The following is a 15637-nucleotide window of genomic DNA, read 5'->3' on the forward strand; positions in this document are numbered from 1 at the left end:
TTGGAGCCCACGCTCTTCAAGAGGTTGCCAGCTCAGCGTCTCCGACCTCTGAGCCAACCCGCCACATCGGCGTTAAATATCTCAGCGGCAAACAGATTAAAGTGCAAGACATTAACAGAACGCGGAGCAGCGCACATCGTAAACAGCGAATGCAAAGCGACGTCGCGCGCTCCACGTCTATGAACCCGGCGACCCGAATTTGAGTCCCGGCCAGGGCCAACGTGACTGACGAGGAGATATCCTTCAGCCGCGCCTCGCCCCACACCTCCCCCGAGCCCAGCGACAACCTGCGCCAGCCAACCAGTGTGGTGAAGTATGGCGAGACAGCTTCCGTGATCCGCGAGCGGGTCTCAATGTGTCTGCATGGGTCTCGACGTGTCTCTATGGATGTCTATGTATCTCTACGGGTCTCTATGTATCTCTAGGGATCTATTTTGGTCTCTTATGGGTTTTACAATTGGGCCCATAGTTTGGGCTGCATGGTCACAACCCCACGACCGTGGCCTGTGTCTTTAATGCTGACGGCAATGAAGGAGACGCGCGCCTCGGCCTGCTGTTGATGTTCTGATGATGCGGTTGATGGTTCCCACCACCACCACCACAAAGTCTGCAGGAGGTGCGAGATGTTTGGGTCTCGAATGACGAGTTCTGGACGTCCGCGTTGAATATAATGCAACACTTAAAAAAAAGAATAATATATAATGGATGTGTCCGGGAGAGCCACGCCTGAGTCATAGGAATCGTTTTCAGTTGGCGCCTGCATTTGGGGTTTAATTTTAAAGATTATTTCAACCAATTAACGACGAGTCGTGTTTGTTCCACACGTGGGAGGAAACCGGAGCACCCGGAGATATACTTTTAGGTTCTTTCGGTAAAGTCACGTAGGTAAAAAATCATAATAAAATAAAATAATAATAAATGAAAATAACTAAATTAAATTACGACGTTTCGGAAGCAACACAAGCCTCCGTCATCAGGTGTAACTCCTCCAGTAAAACTACTGTAGCGTAGTTATTTTCATTTATTCTTATTTTATTGTATTATTATTATTTTTACCTACGTGACTTTACCGAAAGAACCTAAGAGTATGAATCCTTGCAGTCACGAAAGCTTCAAATCTAGAATTAACACCCGGAGATAGCCCACGTCTCGCGCGAGGGGGTAACACTCTATCCCCGTACAGATGGAAAACAGATGGCGATTAGTCCACTTGCTCTATTGCCGCCTCCTGGCGAGCCACGGTACAGAAACCTCGCCGTCGACGGGAATAGAGTTTCACGACAGCTGTGCGGTGATCCACCAACCCTCGCCTCCAGTGCTGGATGACAGGCGACGTGCGGAGCCTCCATACAGCTCCTTGGTCTACCCACTGCTGGATGAAGGACTCACACCGACCCATTGTTGTTGCGTGTATCCGTGTGTCTTGTCGACGCAACGGAGCGCTCTTCCCCCCCCCCCCCCCCCGAAAATTCAAAACCTCCTGCGCATCTGTGAAAGAGAACTTCACAGGGCATCGGATTCCCCCAGTCTACAACAAGATTCTGATGCACAGACTTTTTTAAACAAAAATTCCTCCTGCACGGTTTCCATGCCCACCACCTCCGCTCTCCACGTATTCACGGAAGATCCTTGCCCCCCCCCCCCTTCTTCCAAACCCCCCCCCCCATCCATGAGGCCCCTCACAGAGGGAGCCGGGCGGCGCGACGCTAATTGCCGTCACCATTAAACATTTAGATCCTTAATCGTGCTCCTGCTCCCCTGCGGGACGAGATAATGCATCCGCATTAGAGGAGGAGGGGGGGGTATGGAGACTGAGCAGAGATGAGAGTGGAGGAGTGAAAGTCGCGAGGGGGGAGGGGAAGGGGGGGGGCGTATTAATGGACATGAAAGCGATGTTCAGGGGGGGCGCGGAGTCAGAGATCGGCGCGGGGAGACGGAGCGAGCGCCACGTCCCGTCCACCGCTCCCTCCCAGAGCCGCATTGCAGGGACCCGCTTAGACCCTGCAGGGTCCCAGCCACTCTATACCGAGGACCCCGTCTTGAATTATTCCCGGGACCCCATAAACTCTGCCAGGGACTCATTCGCCTTCACCTGTGGACCGGACCCCGTCGCTCTCACCTGGAACCCCTCCGCCCTGCACTGCTGCGCCATGCGGACCCTGCTGGAGGCCCCTGTGCAGGTCCCTGTGGGGGCCCCGGGGAGGGCCCCTGCTGTGGGCTCTGCGTCCCTCGGCCTCTTCCTCCCGCTGCTCCTTGCGGCCGCGCTGCGCCCAGCCACTCCGTGCGGTACCGTGGGTGCGTGTGGATGGTTGTGCGTGTGTGAGTGCACCTAGCTTGGTACAAGCGCCGTAGTGACGTCACTAACACTTTGTGGCGTGTGTTAGGGTAGGTTGCGTGTGTTAGATAGGTCGACTCAGCATCAAATGAGTACCTGTTGCGGTTTGTAAACATCTCCACATTTGGAGAGAGAAGCGGCCGGGCGTGGTGCTGGCCACCCACCCCCTCGTGTACCGTGCCGGCCTTCATAGGTGCTCGCGAATAGCACTTGCCCCAACAGTCTGTTAAAGGCTACACGGGGGATATTTGTATCTATTATCCCGGTATCACGTTCCTGGACCCGTCTCGTTGCGAGCGTGTCCCTCTGTCTCAGTGTCTCACTTCGAAGTGGCTTAACGTCCCCGTGTCGCTGTTACTGGGGACATCTCCCTTATAGCGTGTCTGGGTTCTCGTTTCTCCTCTATCCCCGTGTCTCTGTCTGCAGGGATCTCGTTCCTGGACGCGTCTCGCTGTGTGTCCCCGTGTCCCCGTGTCTCTGTGTCTCTGTCTGCAGGGATCTCGTTCCTGGGCGCGTCTCGCTGTGAGTGTGTCCCCGTGTCCCCGTGTCTCCGTGTCTCTCCAGGGATCTCGTTCCTGGGCGCGTCTCGCTGTGAGTGTGTCCCCGTGTCTCTGTCTGCAGGGATCTCGTTCCTGGGTGCGTCTCGCTGTGAGTGTTGTCCCCGTGTCCCCGTGTCTCCGTGTCTCTCCAGGGATCTCGTTCCTGGGTGCGTCTCGCTGTGAGCTTGCGCTGCTGAATTCGCTGCCCTGGGAAGACGTGTCCTTGAAGCACATTCAGCTGAACTACAGCCACGGCGAGATCGCGGTCCCTGGTAATGCGGCGACACGGGGTCAGGGACACGGGGTCAGGGACATGGGGTCAGGGACATATGGGGCTGGGGTGGGGAGGAGGAGGGTACACAGGGTACTCGGACACGGCGAAAGGGACACGGGGCTAGGGACACCGGGGACACAGAGAGAAGGTTATGGAGACACAGGTACAGGGTCACAGACACGGAGACACGGGGACACGGCGGTGGGGGGGGGGGCAGGGACAGGCATACACACAGAGAGGGACACGGCGGTGGGGGTGGGCAGGGATACACAAATAGAGGGACACAGGGGACAGTGACGCACGTCGATTCGCATCAATTTGTTTTATTTGACCAGGCAAGGCCCCCTGAGCTGTATGTTGCTCTGTTTCACGAGCGACCTGGCCACAAATGATAGCTCAACCAAGTGGCTTATGACGTGGAAATTTATAGCAGCCAAATACTCTAAATGCATGTGTATACATTTAACGGGGAAAAAACCGAAGGACCCGGAGAAAAATCCACGCGACCACGGAGAGAGAGACAACACGCCAACTCCAAATACAGAGCAGGGTCGGGATCGAACCCACGGCCTCCTGTATGCCAGGCGAGGTAGTTAACATCTCACCACTGTGGCGCTTTCCCGCGTCCCTATCCCCGCTGCTCTCAGACGCCTGGCCCAAGGATCGGCCCGTGATCGTGGTGTCCGGGGAGGAGGACGAGGAGGCGGATGGGGATGACCCCCCCATCTACTCGCACGGCCCCCCGCTGCTGCGCGTGAACGCGCGCTCCGTGCGCGACGCCTCCGAGTCCGGGCTGCAGCTCGCGCCGCGCGCCTCCGCGCTGCTCGGAACCGCCGCCGAGATTGCCATTCATCTGCGCTGGGACGGAGTCATCCTCCTCTATGATCATGGTCAGGTGGGGGGGGGGGGGTCACGAGTCATTATCCTGTACGACCAGGGTCAGAGGGTCAGCGGGTCATCCTATACGACCAGGGTCAGAGGGTCACGGGTCATCCTCCTGTACGACCAGGGTCAGAGGGTCATGGGTCATCCTATTCTACGACCAGGGTCATCGGGTCACGGGTCATCCTCCTCTACGACCAGGGTCATGGGGGGTCACGGGACTCCTCTACGAGCAGGGTCAGGGGTCATCTTCCGACTGTCTCTGTCCCAGCTCAGGGCCATTGCTATGAAGGGCCATTTCCCGAAACGTTGCCTGTCGGTAGACACTACCATATACTGAATACGCTTGCAACTTCAGGGCCGCGGTGTTGTCGACGGCTGGAGACGCGACCGCTCCCATGGTCGGCCACCGATGATTGCCACCATGTGCCAGTCGGGGGCGATGTTTGACCGCCTGCTGGCCTTCCAGACATTCGTGATAATTCTCGCCGAGCAATTTCTCACGAGACACTTTCTGCACCGCTCGTAGACTGGAGCAGATAGAAGGCGGCACGTGATTCGTGGTCGCCGTAGGCACGCCGAGGTGCGGCGGATTCTTTGAGGGGTCGCCGAATTTGAGCAGACCAGGCACACGCCTCCCCCTCTCCACCTCCATCCCCTTCTAACCCCCCCCTCCACCCGTTAGAACTCCCTCCCCCAGGCAACTCGACCGGGTCCTACCCCCCTATCTCTGCCTTGAAGTCTCTCCCCGAACCCTTCGTTGTCTGGGCTGACGGAACCGTGGAGACCCCTCCTGTGCACTGTGGTTGTTGTTGTGATTGTTGTTGTTGTTGTGGTTGTTGTGGCTGTCGTGGTCGCTCCTCCTCCAGGCAAGCACGTGGACGTGGGCTTCGTGGAGAAGCTGCAGCTCTCCACGAGGGTGGTGACCATGAGGCTCTCCCCGCCGGGCTCCCCCGAGCTCCGCACCCTCCTGGAGCGCGTGAGGCAGGAGCGGGTACGTGCGCGTGGGGGGGGGGGACACTTGTTTCTCCTGGGGGGGGGGGGTCACACGATGGGAGGAATTTCTCCTTGTAAAGCTGAAGTTTACAAAACTTCAAAGTCCTCGTTAACCACCCGCCAACGTTCACGTTGCCCTCTTTACCATTTGCAATTTCGCCAATGACAACAGCGTTGTGGCACACGCTGCACGCGCCCCATGATTGGTAAACACGCCACCCGCGGCGTATGGAGCTTCGCCTCTACATGGGTGGTGGAGGGGGGCAGGGCGTAGGGGGGACTGGGGGCTAGAGGGGGGGGGGGGTGCGACATAATCTGAAGCCATTCATCACGCAGCCACTCCGCTACTCCTGACGCCGTTACGTGGCTTGGCCACCTGCGTCTGCATGAGCAGCCGTACGAAATAAGATGCCGAATGCCTTCAGATGGGATGAGGCTGCCACATTTCTGTGCGGCTCAACCCGCGGCCAACCCCGCCCACTTTCAATAGCCACGCCCATCAGGTCACTAGCTCCGCCCACACAATGCCGGGGGGGGGTGTAATGTTGCAAGCTGTGTGTGCCCTTCCCTCCTCCCCCGGCCTTCCTTGTAGGTGAGAAACATCATCATCAAGTGTCGCCGCTCGTGGCTCCGCGACATCTTCATTGAGGTGAGACCCCGTGGGAAACGGAGGGGTCACGGGGTGACATCGGGGTTCATGGGAGAGAGGGGGTCACGGGAACAGAAGGGGAAGAGAAGTCACAAAGTAGTGGGGGAGGGAAGGGGGGGTTCGGTGAGGTCATGGGGTCATAATTGTCACGGGGTTGGAAGAATCACGAAGTTGGAGGGGATTTGAGGATGGAGGGGTCAAGGAGTCGGGGAGAGGCTGTGAGTCGGTGTGTGTCACGGTGGTGTCCACCCCGTGTGTTGCAGGCGGACGAGTTCGGACTGACCTCCCCCGTCTACCACTGGGTGCTGCCCATGCTGGTACCGCTCACGGCTCGCAACGTCACAACTGCCTCGTCACCACGTGACAACCTTGACAACAACCAGCACCTCCTCGCTCACCATGCGACAAAACACATCCTCACTTAACACGTGACAACCTGGCAACCACCTCCTCGCCCATCACGTGACACCCTCCTCGCTCACCACGTGACAACCACCACGAGCTCACTCCTTTGACTACCACTCGCTCGTCTCGTCCGCTGGTGATTGCCATTTCTAGCGGCCTGTTCTACTCGAGTCATTGTGACGTCACTAACTCACCACGTGACTAATACCACCGCGGCCCCCCTCCTCTGTTTCCTCCCCCCCTGAGTCCCCCTGCCCCCTTGCCGTCCCCCACCCGCTCCCCCCCTCCCCTCCGCCACCCTCCACGCATGTGCCCCTCCTCTCTGTCTCTTGTTTCCCCCTGCCACCTTAAACCCCTCTTAACCCTCGGCCGCCGCCATAGTAACGTGGAATTTCCACCACTGGCTCAGGGCTATGCACAGGCGATGAGTATCCAATGCCTCAGTGCTCGTGTGGGCGGCGAGTCTCTCTGGGTTCGAGCCGTTTCTTCGGAGAGGAGATCTCTTCGTGCGCCTGACTTCTTTTGCACCCTACGTAGCCACCTGCCGCCACCCGACTGCCCCCCCAGCACGCAATCTCCCACCCTCTCCCCAGCCCCCAGTCTATCATCTACCCCCCCCCCCACCAATAATATGTAAACGCCCTAACTCCCCGCACTTTACTTCTCCTAACCCTAACACCCCCCCCCCCTCTCCGAACCCCCCTTGCCTCCCATGTTCTCCATCTCTACCCCTCGCCTCACTCCCCCTCACCTCTTCTGCCCCTCCCTACTGCGCCCACTTGGGTCCACACCCTCCTGAGACTCCTTGATCCCTCCGTTCAACTCGCCCGCTCCACCCTCTCCGGCCGGCCCTGTGACCCCACCGCGTGTCCTCTCCCTGACCCGGAGTCGAGCTCAGGCCGGATTATTTCACCTCGGCGAGTCCCCCTCGAGCCCAGCAGCTGACCGCAGACAGCGGCTCAAGGCAGCTGCTGGACATGTGCCGAGTCGGGCCCCGACCCACCGCGCCGTCGTCTCCAGCCCCCCCGCTCCCCCCCGTAACCCTCCGATCATCCCTGACCCTCGTGACCCGCACCAGGAGTCGAACCCGCGCTGGCTGCTGCAGCTGCCGCTGAGCTGGGGCTGGGCGCGCGCGACGGTGATGCGGGTGCTGGGCACGGCGGGCGGGCAGCCGTGCAGCACGCCGGGCGCCGCCGAGGCGTGCGCCACCACGTGCCTCCTCCTGCACGACGCCGCCGTCTTCCTCGCCGCGCCAAAGGGACGCGGGGGGTGCTCCGCGGAGGCGCTCGAGGGGGTGCGCGTCTCCCTCCATCCACCAAGGGAGGGAGGGATGGGGCGGAGTGGGGGAGGATTTCGATATCGTTTGGCAGGCAGCCGTACAGACAAACGCTGAGTGGGCTCGGACAAGATTGGGTGGCATGCATGTGTGTTGGACGTAGCCAGGTGCGGCATTGAACGTGTTAGGGAGAGCAGAGCAAGGCTACACAACAAGACTGCGAATGAGAATGATTGGAGAAAGGCAGAAGTTAGAATTATTCCTTGGGATATGGTTAGAGTATCTGGCTGGAATACATTTCCACGTGATAGGCCACTTCGTTGAGCTATCATTTGTGGCGAGGTATCTTGTGAAAAAGAGCTATATAGCTCAGTGAGTCTCACTTGGTAAAATAAAAAATAGTTTCGTTTAAAATAAGAGACTGAAAATAAGTGTTGTTTTGACTAATGGGGAACATTAGAGGTACTGCAAGAAATCGGCGGAAGACAGCGACTTGAGTTTCACCGTGGGCAATAAGAAAGATTGTATGCAACCGGGAGGAGAATTCGATTGCAAAGTTGTTGGGTAAATTTCATGGACAGGGCTCAATGGATGGAATGCCACCATGATCGCTGCTGGCTCTGAGGGAACACGTGACCCACAGAGCAGCACGTGACCCACAGAGCAGCACGTGGCCCACAGAGCAGCACGTGACCCACAGAGCATCACGTGACTCACAGAGCAGCACGTGACTCACAGAGCAGCACGTGACCCACAGAGCACCACGTGACCCATAGAGCAGCACGTGGCCCACAGACACAGAGAGGGAGGGAGACTCATCCGTCGTGCAAAGTGCAATGCGAGTCCAGTACTTTGAGGGACTCTAGAATCATCGCAATTTTAAGCACAAAATCATGCAGCTCTCACCTTGCAATGGTGAACACGGCCAAACAAGGGCCAGCTGAGAACCTCCGGCCTCTCAGGGTTCGTGCGCCACCTTTATAGCCAAGGGAGGGGTGGGGTTCCCCACACCGCACCGATCCCCCGTATCGCCTTAACACACTTTACGGGCAAGGTACTTTTGCGCTGTTAGCGAGTAGCGCCGAAGAAGGCCGACACGGCACACGAGGGGGTGGGTGGCGAGCACCACGCCCGACCGCCTTTGTCTCCCCAGTGGCGATGTTTACTTACACACCGCGCACGGGTTGAGATCATCGTCACTGTTGTTGGTGGCCGTGAGCGGGAAACAAACTCGGGTTCGCCGGGTTCGGAGCGCGGCGCGCTAACCACTGCGCCACCGCTCCCCACACCACACCACCACTCCTTCAGTGGGGGTGTGGTGCGGTGGCTCCGAGCCATCGATCGTCGCCAATCGCCTGCAGGGGTTGTCGGCACGCCCCGGCACAGTCATACGCAGCAGCACAATCATTCACATCGCTGTCAACCCGCACGGTGAACCCCCCGTGTCCTTGTGCAGGGAAATCGGGTGCTCGGGTCCATACGGCGTACAGCCGTTTCAATCCGGGGAACAACAACAACAACATGTTTGTGTCTATTTCTTTGCGTTGCCCTCCACGTGATGGGACTTTGTAAGATGAACGTTGACATTGATAAGAGGCACGGGGTGACCAATAAGGTCTGAATTGGTCTCTAATAAGGTAGGGCACTGGATCAGGGGTTGACAGGAAATGCATTCGCGTCGTTGTGGAGAACATTACGTTATACTCGGTAAAGTCACGTAGGTATAAGATATTAAGTTACACAATATGAATGTGTATTGCCCGTATAGTATTTTCCTAATTAGGTACGCGAATCATTAACCTACCTGTAATTAACGCACCCATCGTAACTCCGCGATGACCACACGTGCCGGATGATTGCCACCGATATCATTGACGAGTCGCGTTCATTGTAGGGGTGGGAGGGGGTCCGCGTCACGTGGTGCTGCCCCCCCCCCCGCCCGCCCCGTGTGACCCCCACAGCGAGTGGTGCAGGGCCTCACGGGACCCGTGCAGTTTGCACCGGACGGGTTCCGCAAGGACGTCCACTTCTCTCTCTACAGCCTCGAGCTGGGGCGGAACGACTCCGTGAGTTGCTCTAGCATCCCCCCACCCCTTGCCTCCTGATATAGCTGCCCCCCCTCCCCCCGACACTGGCTCCAGCCCCCCTCCAAGCCCACCCCCCACCTCCATCCAGCCCCCACTGATCAAGACATCTCCTCCCCCAACCAGCAGCCCCGACTCCTCCAGAAACTCTTCCTTCATCCTGCCCCCCCCCAACTCTAGCAACCCCCCTCCTCCCTCCCCATTCCAGCATCGCCCCCCTCCCCCTCTACCTGGCGGGGTCACAGGGGTCGCCGTCTCTCGCCGAGGAGGAGGAAGAGAAGAGGGGGTGCGGATTTCTCACCTCGACCCCGGTGGCCCCTTTTGACGCCGTGACCCTGTGTGACCCCCCTTGTGACCCGTGACCCCGTGTGACCCCCCTTGTGACCCATTACCCCGTGTGACCCCCCCTTGTGACCCCGTGTGACCCCCCTTATAACCCCGTGTGACCCCCCTTATGACCCCGTGTGACCCCGTGTGACCCCGTGTGACCCCCCTTGTGACCCCGCCACAGCGCGAGGTCAGGGTGGGTGACCACCGTGCGGGCCGCACGTCCTTCACTGCCGAGCTGCAGACTCTCCCCTCGCCCTCCGTGTTCAAGGGGAGAATCGTGCGGGTCATCGCCGTGGAGGTGACGCCACCATCGTCGTCATCACCACACTCACCGTTTATCATCATCACCACCGCCAAAGATCCCCCGTGTAGCCTTAACAGACTGTTTGGGCAAATGCTGTTTGTGAGCAACGCCTGTGAAGGCCAGCACGGCACACGAGAGGGTGGGTGGCCGGCACCACGCCCGGCCGCCTTTGTCTCCCCAGTGACGATGTTTACACATCGCACCAGGTACTTGTTTGAGGCTGAATCGACCAAGGGGACGCCCAGAACCAGTTCAGATAATCGTCACTGGCGTTGTCCGTGAGTGGGAATCGAACCCAGTTCACCGGGTTCGTAGCGCAGCGCCCTAACCGTAGCACTACCGCTGCCCTTGTAATCACCACCACCATCGTCACATTCAACATCATCCCAATAATCATCACCACTCACATCAACACACGGCGAGGTTGCTCGCGCGGTTAATGGTGAGATGATGGTGAGTTTGCCGCGCGGTTGACACGTGGTTGACAGTGGTATAGACACGTGGCTGATGGTGAGTTTGCCACGCGGTTGCCATCCTCTCCTCCCCGCGTGCTGCAGGAGCCCCCTCTGTTCGGCTGCGTCCCTGGCTGTGCGAGGCCCTGCTCCCCCGCGTGTGGCCGTTTCCAGGGCTTCCTCTACGAGCTGCTGAAGGATCTGTCCTTGAAGCTCAATTTCAGATACGTCATCTCCAATGTGACTTCGGGCATCCAAGATAAAGACGTGATGCAAGACATCCAGAAGAAGCTCACAAAGAACGAGGTGAGCTCTGCTCACCTCACTCGCAAATGAGTGGTGAGAATATGCGCTCACCTGTACAGGGTGAGCGTCTTTGGATGGATGAGCAACTGTGGATTGTGAACTCCTGTGATTGGTTCTCACCTCTGCATAGTGCTCACCACTTCGTCTTCCTCTCACCTGTCCTCACCCCCCCCCCCCCCCCCCCCCAAGGCTGACTTCACGCTGTGCCTGTGCCCCGTGCGGGGCAACCAGGAGAACCGTGAACTGGAGTTCTCCTTCCCACTCATGGACCGCGGCTACCAGATGCTCATTCGCAAGCCCGAGAGGGAGCTGTCCGGGGCCTTTGAGTTCCTCAACCCCTTCCACGTTTTGGTGGGGCGTGGGGCCGCGGCGGAGGGAGGCGGGTGGAGTCTCAGTGTGATGGCGCAAGCCGGTGCCACGTAGAGACACCCGCCGCTGGGGGCTCCCCTAAGCTGGACTGCCGTAGGGCAACGGAATGGTCGAGACGAGATGTGTATGGTCGCTTTGAGATGGATATGAGTCTCGTAGTGTTGACGTCGCGAGTTGGTGGTGGATATGGTGACGCTGTTATCCCAACGTGGCGATATCTCAAGATGGTTTCTGTGGGACCTATTTTGCCAATATCAAAATGATGAAAAAAATAAGAATCGACTTAATCCCTTCTGGTACGATGTTCAAACGCCAAATAGATACCAATGACAAGGCATCAAATCTGGATTAGCCACACTTACTTGTTGCAAAACATGCAAACTAACATGCTATGATAATAAATGGATTGCCTTTGAAAGTCCACCAGAGACAGCCTTCTTTATGGCCTCATCTCACCATTGTTAGACCAGAGAACGCCAAAAGTCGAACAGTACAAAACATTTCAACCGAGAGGAAGGTTATAGACTCAGCAATCATTGGAAAGATGTCATCAACCACTTTGGGTCATGACTTGACTTGTGTGTTCTTGTCGATCAACCTCCACCGTCAGCAGTGTGGTGTGTGGAGCTGGGTGCAGGGATTTTTGCTGCTGCATTGGCATTCTGCTGCACTGGCATTGTTGTTGCATTGGCACTCGTTCATCCCCCATACTCCTGGTGCTGTTGAAACACTTGGGCTACGCTCATCCCCAAACTCTTATAAACAGCTTGCCTTTAGAGGCTGACTCCTTTGCCTGATGACGACCGCTTGTGTTGCGATCGAAACGTCGTGATATTTTTATTCGCTTTATTATTACATATTTTTTTCTATCTACGTGACTTTACCGAAAGAACCATAGAATAGTACAAAGACAATGCAAGTATCAACGTATTAATAGCTCGGGTTGAGCAGTTATATCTATGGGACCTTTTTGCCAAATAGTAATGTCTCAAGGTGGTGGTGATATCCTCAAAGCGGTGGTGATGGTGATATTCCAAAGTGATGATGGTGATACCTCAAAGTAATGATGGTGATATCTGAAGGTGGTGACAGTGGTGATATCTGAAGGTGGTGGTGATATGTCAAGGTAGGGGGGTAGGGTTCCGTGCTCACGTCACCGCTGCCCGCTGTGTAGGTCTGGTTGTCCATCCTCCTCGCCTGCATCGTGGTCGCCTTCGTCCTCGCCGCCATCAACCGCTTCGACCCCTACGAGTGGCGCAACTTGGCCAAGCGTGGCAAGGTGTCTCCGCACGTGCCAGCATGCATCATCATCATCTCCATCATCTCTACACGCACTGACTTGCGTCGTTAGCATCCTCATCATCAACCCCTTTGCCCTTCACTCAAATCCACCGCTGGATGAGGGCCTTCACCCACGTTCTCCTCCGTTACTCACCAGCAACTAAGCAACGGGTCTCTTTGTGGTGGGGCCCTCTGCTGTGCGAGGCCATGGTGAAAGTGGCCTTGATTCGCCCCCCTCCCCACCCCCGGCCGCAGGTGTCCCGCGAGGAGGGACGCGGCATGGACCTCCTCAACTGCCTGGGCTTCACGTTGGTCAGCATGGTGCAGCAGAGCGTGAGCGTCGTGCCGCGCTCCTACGCCGGCAAGATCGTCGCCTTCTCCTGGTGGTTCTTCGTCCTCGTCACCATCTCCACGTACACCGCCAACCTCGCCGCGATCTTCCAGTCGCAGAACTCGCCCAAGCTCGAGTCGCTCGCCGACCTCGTCGACCAGAACGACTTCAAGTATAACACCTACCACGGCTACCCGCTGGTGGAATTCCTGCGCGGCGCACGGTCGCAGCCCTTCCAGGCCATCTGGGAGCACATCGAGCAGAACAGCAAGAACGACCCCAAGCCGCACCTGCTCAGCTCCGAGGAGGAGGGCCTGCAGATGGTGGGCAACAGCAGCTTCGTGTTCCTGGGCTCCAGCGCCGCGGTCTACCGCGCCACCACCACCAACTGCACGCTGCAGGTGCGGTGGCGACGGTTCGCGTGGAGATCGCGAGCGAGGCCCGCGCGGGTGGTTGTGTGACGTGTGTTTGCGTGGTGCTGCGTCAGGCAAGGTGGTCGCGAGGTCGCTGCGGAGCCAGATCGCCCGTCGCGGTGGTGTGGAGGTGTGGAGGTGGCGGTGTAGAGGTGTAGAGCTGGTGGTAGCCTGACAGGTGGCACACCGACGAGATGGAGCAATGAAATCTGTCCGTGTTCAGGAGCTGGATGAATCGTTTCCGTCCATCACTGGCCTTGTGACCGCAATGGATGGAAACAGCCTGGGGAGTCTATCGCCATTAAGAAGCTGATGATGGCGATGATGACCACTTATTAAAATTGACAATTCAACGAAAACACGGCCACTCTTCTTTAGACGTGCACCTTTGATAACCAACTCGTTCGTTCCGAATGTAACGCCCCCCCCCTCTCCATCTCCCCCCCCCCTTTGTTTGCAGGTGGCTGGCGAGTTATTCTTCAAGTCCAAGACGGCGCTGATGTTCCCGCGCGGCTCGGTGCTCCGTGAGCCCGTGTCGCGCGCCCTCATCGCGCTGCAGCGAGAGGGCCGCCTCGAAGAGCTGGAGGAGGAGTGGCTCGAGGCCAAGGGCCCCCACTGCGAGGGAAAGGATTCCGGCTCGGAGAAGACGGTGGACGTCAACGACACAGAGGGCATCTTCTACCTGCTGTGCATTGGCCTGTCGCTGGGCTTCATGGTGAGCACGCTGGAGGTGGCCTGCCACCGCGCCCTGCGCGACAAGAAGAAGCGCAATCACTCTATGCACGCCGGCAAGCAGCCCTCCATGTAAAGACTATTATTTTATTTTACCAGGTAAGGCTCCTACTGAGCTGTGTGCCTCTTTATTCAGAAGCGACCTGGCCATCGCAAACGATAGCTCGACGAAGTGGCTTATCGCATGGAAATGTAGAGAGGCAAAACACTCTAAACGCGCGTTCATTCTAAGAGTGGAGGGAAAAACCGGAGGACCCGGAGAATGTAGCCTCGCGGTGGTGAGGTCAATGGTGGTGGTGGTGGTGGTCCTTGTGGTGGTGGGCCTGATTGGAGTGAGCCTTGGGGTGAGGGTGGTGGTGGGCCTGATTGGAGTGAGCCTTGGGGTGAGGGTGGTGGTTGGCTTTGGCGTTTGTGTCAGCCTTTTGTGGTGGTGAGTCTGGGTTGTACGTTCCCTGTGCAGTGAGCCGATCGATGAGCCTTCTAGCGAGGCTTTCATGTAGTAGCAGTAGTAGTAAGTCGTGTCGTGAACAAGCTCTCTGCAGTTCAGAAGTCAACCTCGTAGTCAGAGACTACACATCAAACCCGAACCACGACTGGATCAGGTATCGCTCGCCACTGATGTCAGCCGTTGCCAGGAAGTCCAGAGTGCAGTGTGTGAACAAACCGCTTGCAGGACCACTGCTCCCACCACTGATGGATGTGCGTCTATGTGGTATTAGCATCAGTATCGTCATCTTCACCAGCCATGGTCAATCCGCTGCTGGATGTATATGTGTATTTAATCTCACATTCGGTGTTCTTATTTTACTTGGCTTCTAATGAAGGTTTCCATATCTGGCTAATGTAATCCGTGCTACGTAATACACGCAGTGGAACATCCAATTAGTGTAGCTCCATGCAGATATGATGAGTGTGTAGCGATGCATCGATTCGTGAAAATAAATGTATTATTAAGCGCACGGTAAAAGTTATTGCGTGTAATAATCATATAATTCCATTACAACCTACCAATACTGATTTCGAAAGAGTTTTTTGGTTTGGCTATGTTTGTTTGTTGTAGTACGGAGTTAGAATGATGGCTTTAATCTAAGTTGCCTTGTGGTTGTTGTTGTTTGACTTGCATCCCACTGGGATTTTTGCACAGCGTTGGTGTACGGTGCTTTTTTCTGGAAGACTTTGCAGTTTTTTCATGGATTTTTCTGTTTGTGCGCAGTCGCTTTAAGATGTTTTCTTGTTCATGTTTTTGTTTTTTGTTTGTTGCGGTTGCACCCGATTCAAGAGCCGAATGGCTCACAGGGCTATACCAAATAAATTAAACTGAAATAAATGAAACTGAATCACGAAGCAGCGAATACGCCTCCTTCATGACCACCCGTCTCTCCACGTGCACAAAGACAATGTTTCTACTCATCCCATCAGCCGCGCACACGGCCCTCTGGGAGTCAGATCATGTCAGCAGCATTGTGTTGGGTACAAGCAAATCTCTGGACCGGTTTCGACAATTAGTGTCTCATCAGCAGATTCAGCCTTGCTTGAATTTATGATAGATGATGGGCAGATGTATATTGTCTGCTTATACTGGTAGGAACCCACTGGTTCCACCACCCCACAAGGGATTATTGTGTCCGTCCGTCCATCGCGCAGGGAGGGGCTGGGTGGGGAAGGTTGGGAGGGGCTGG

The 15637-nt window shown here is 56.8% G+C and overlaps 1 protein-coding gene across 1 annotated transcript; it reads left to right on the plus strand.

Moving 5' to 3' along the window:
* The first annotated feature begins 1914 nt into the window (after positions 1-1914).
* On the plus strand, positions 1915-15289 carry LOC144931456 (glutamate receptor ionotropic, kainate 2-like). Its single transcript, XM_078855293.1, has 14 exons — positions 1915-2295; positions 3027-3146; positions 3796-4038; positions 4900-5024; positions 5619-5675; positions 5939-5992; positions 7159-7374; positions 9318-9422; positions 9952-10068; positions 10632-10832; positions 11022-11183; positions 12376-12480; positions 12738-13214; positions 13687-15289. Exons 1-14 carry the CDS (start codon positions 2151-2153, stop codon positions 14032-14034), a joined length of 2475 nt encoding a protein of 824 aa, XP_078711419.1. The 5' UTR covers positions 1915-2150; the 3' UTR covers positions 14035-15289.
* Positions 15290-15637: the final 348 nt, after the last annotated feature.

The sequence above is a fragment of the Lampetra fluviatilis genome, chromosome 4 (assembly GCF_964198595.1).
Source record: "Lampetra fluviatilis chromosome 4, kcLamFluv1.1, whole genome shotgun sequence".
NCBI classification, from domain to species: Eukaryota; Metazoa; Chordata; class Hyperoartia; order Petromyzontiformes; family Petromyzontidae; genus Lampetra; species Lampetra fluviatilis.

Excerpts from the sequence above, each read along its gene's own strand:
- LOC144931456 (XM_078855293.1), top strand. The coding sequence starts at position 2,151 with ATGCGGACCCTGCTGGAGGCCCCTGTGCAGGTCCCTGTGGGGGCCCCG. Across the intron at positions 5,993-7,158 it reads ACTGGGTGCTGCCCATGCTG|GAGTCGAACCCGCGCTGGCT; the intron begins GTACCGCTCACG and ends GACCCGCACCAG. Across the intron at positions 11,184-12,375 it reads TCAACCCCTTCCACGTTTTG|GTCTGGTTGTCCATCCTCCT; the intron begins GTGGGGCGTGGG and ends CCCGCTGTGTAG.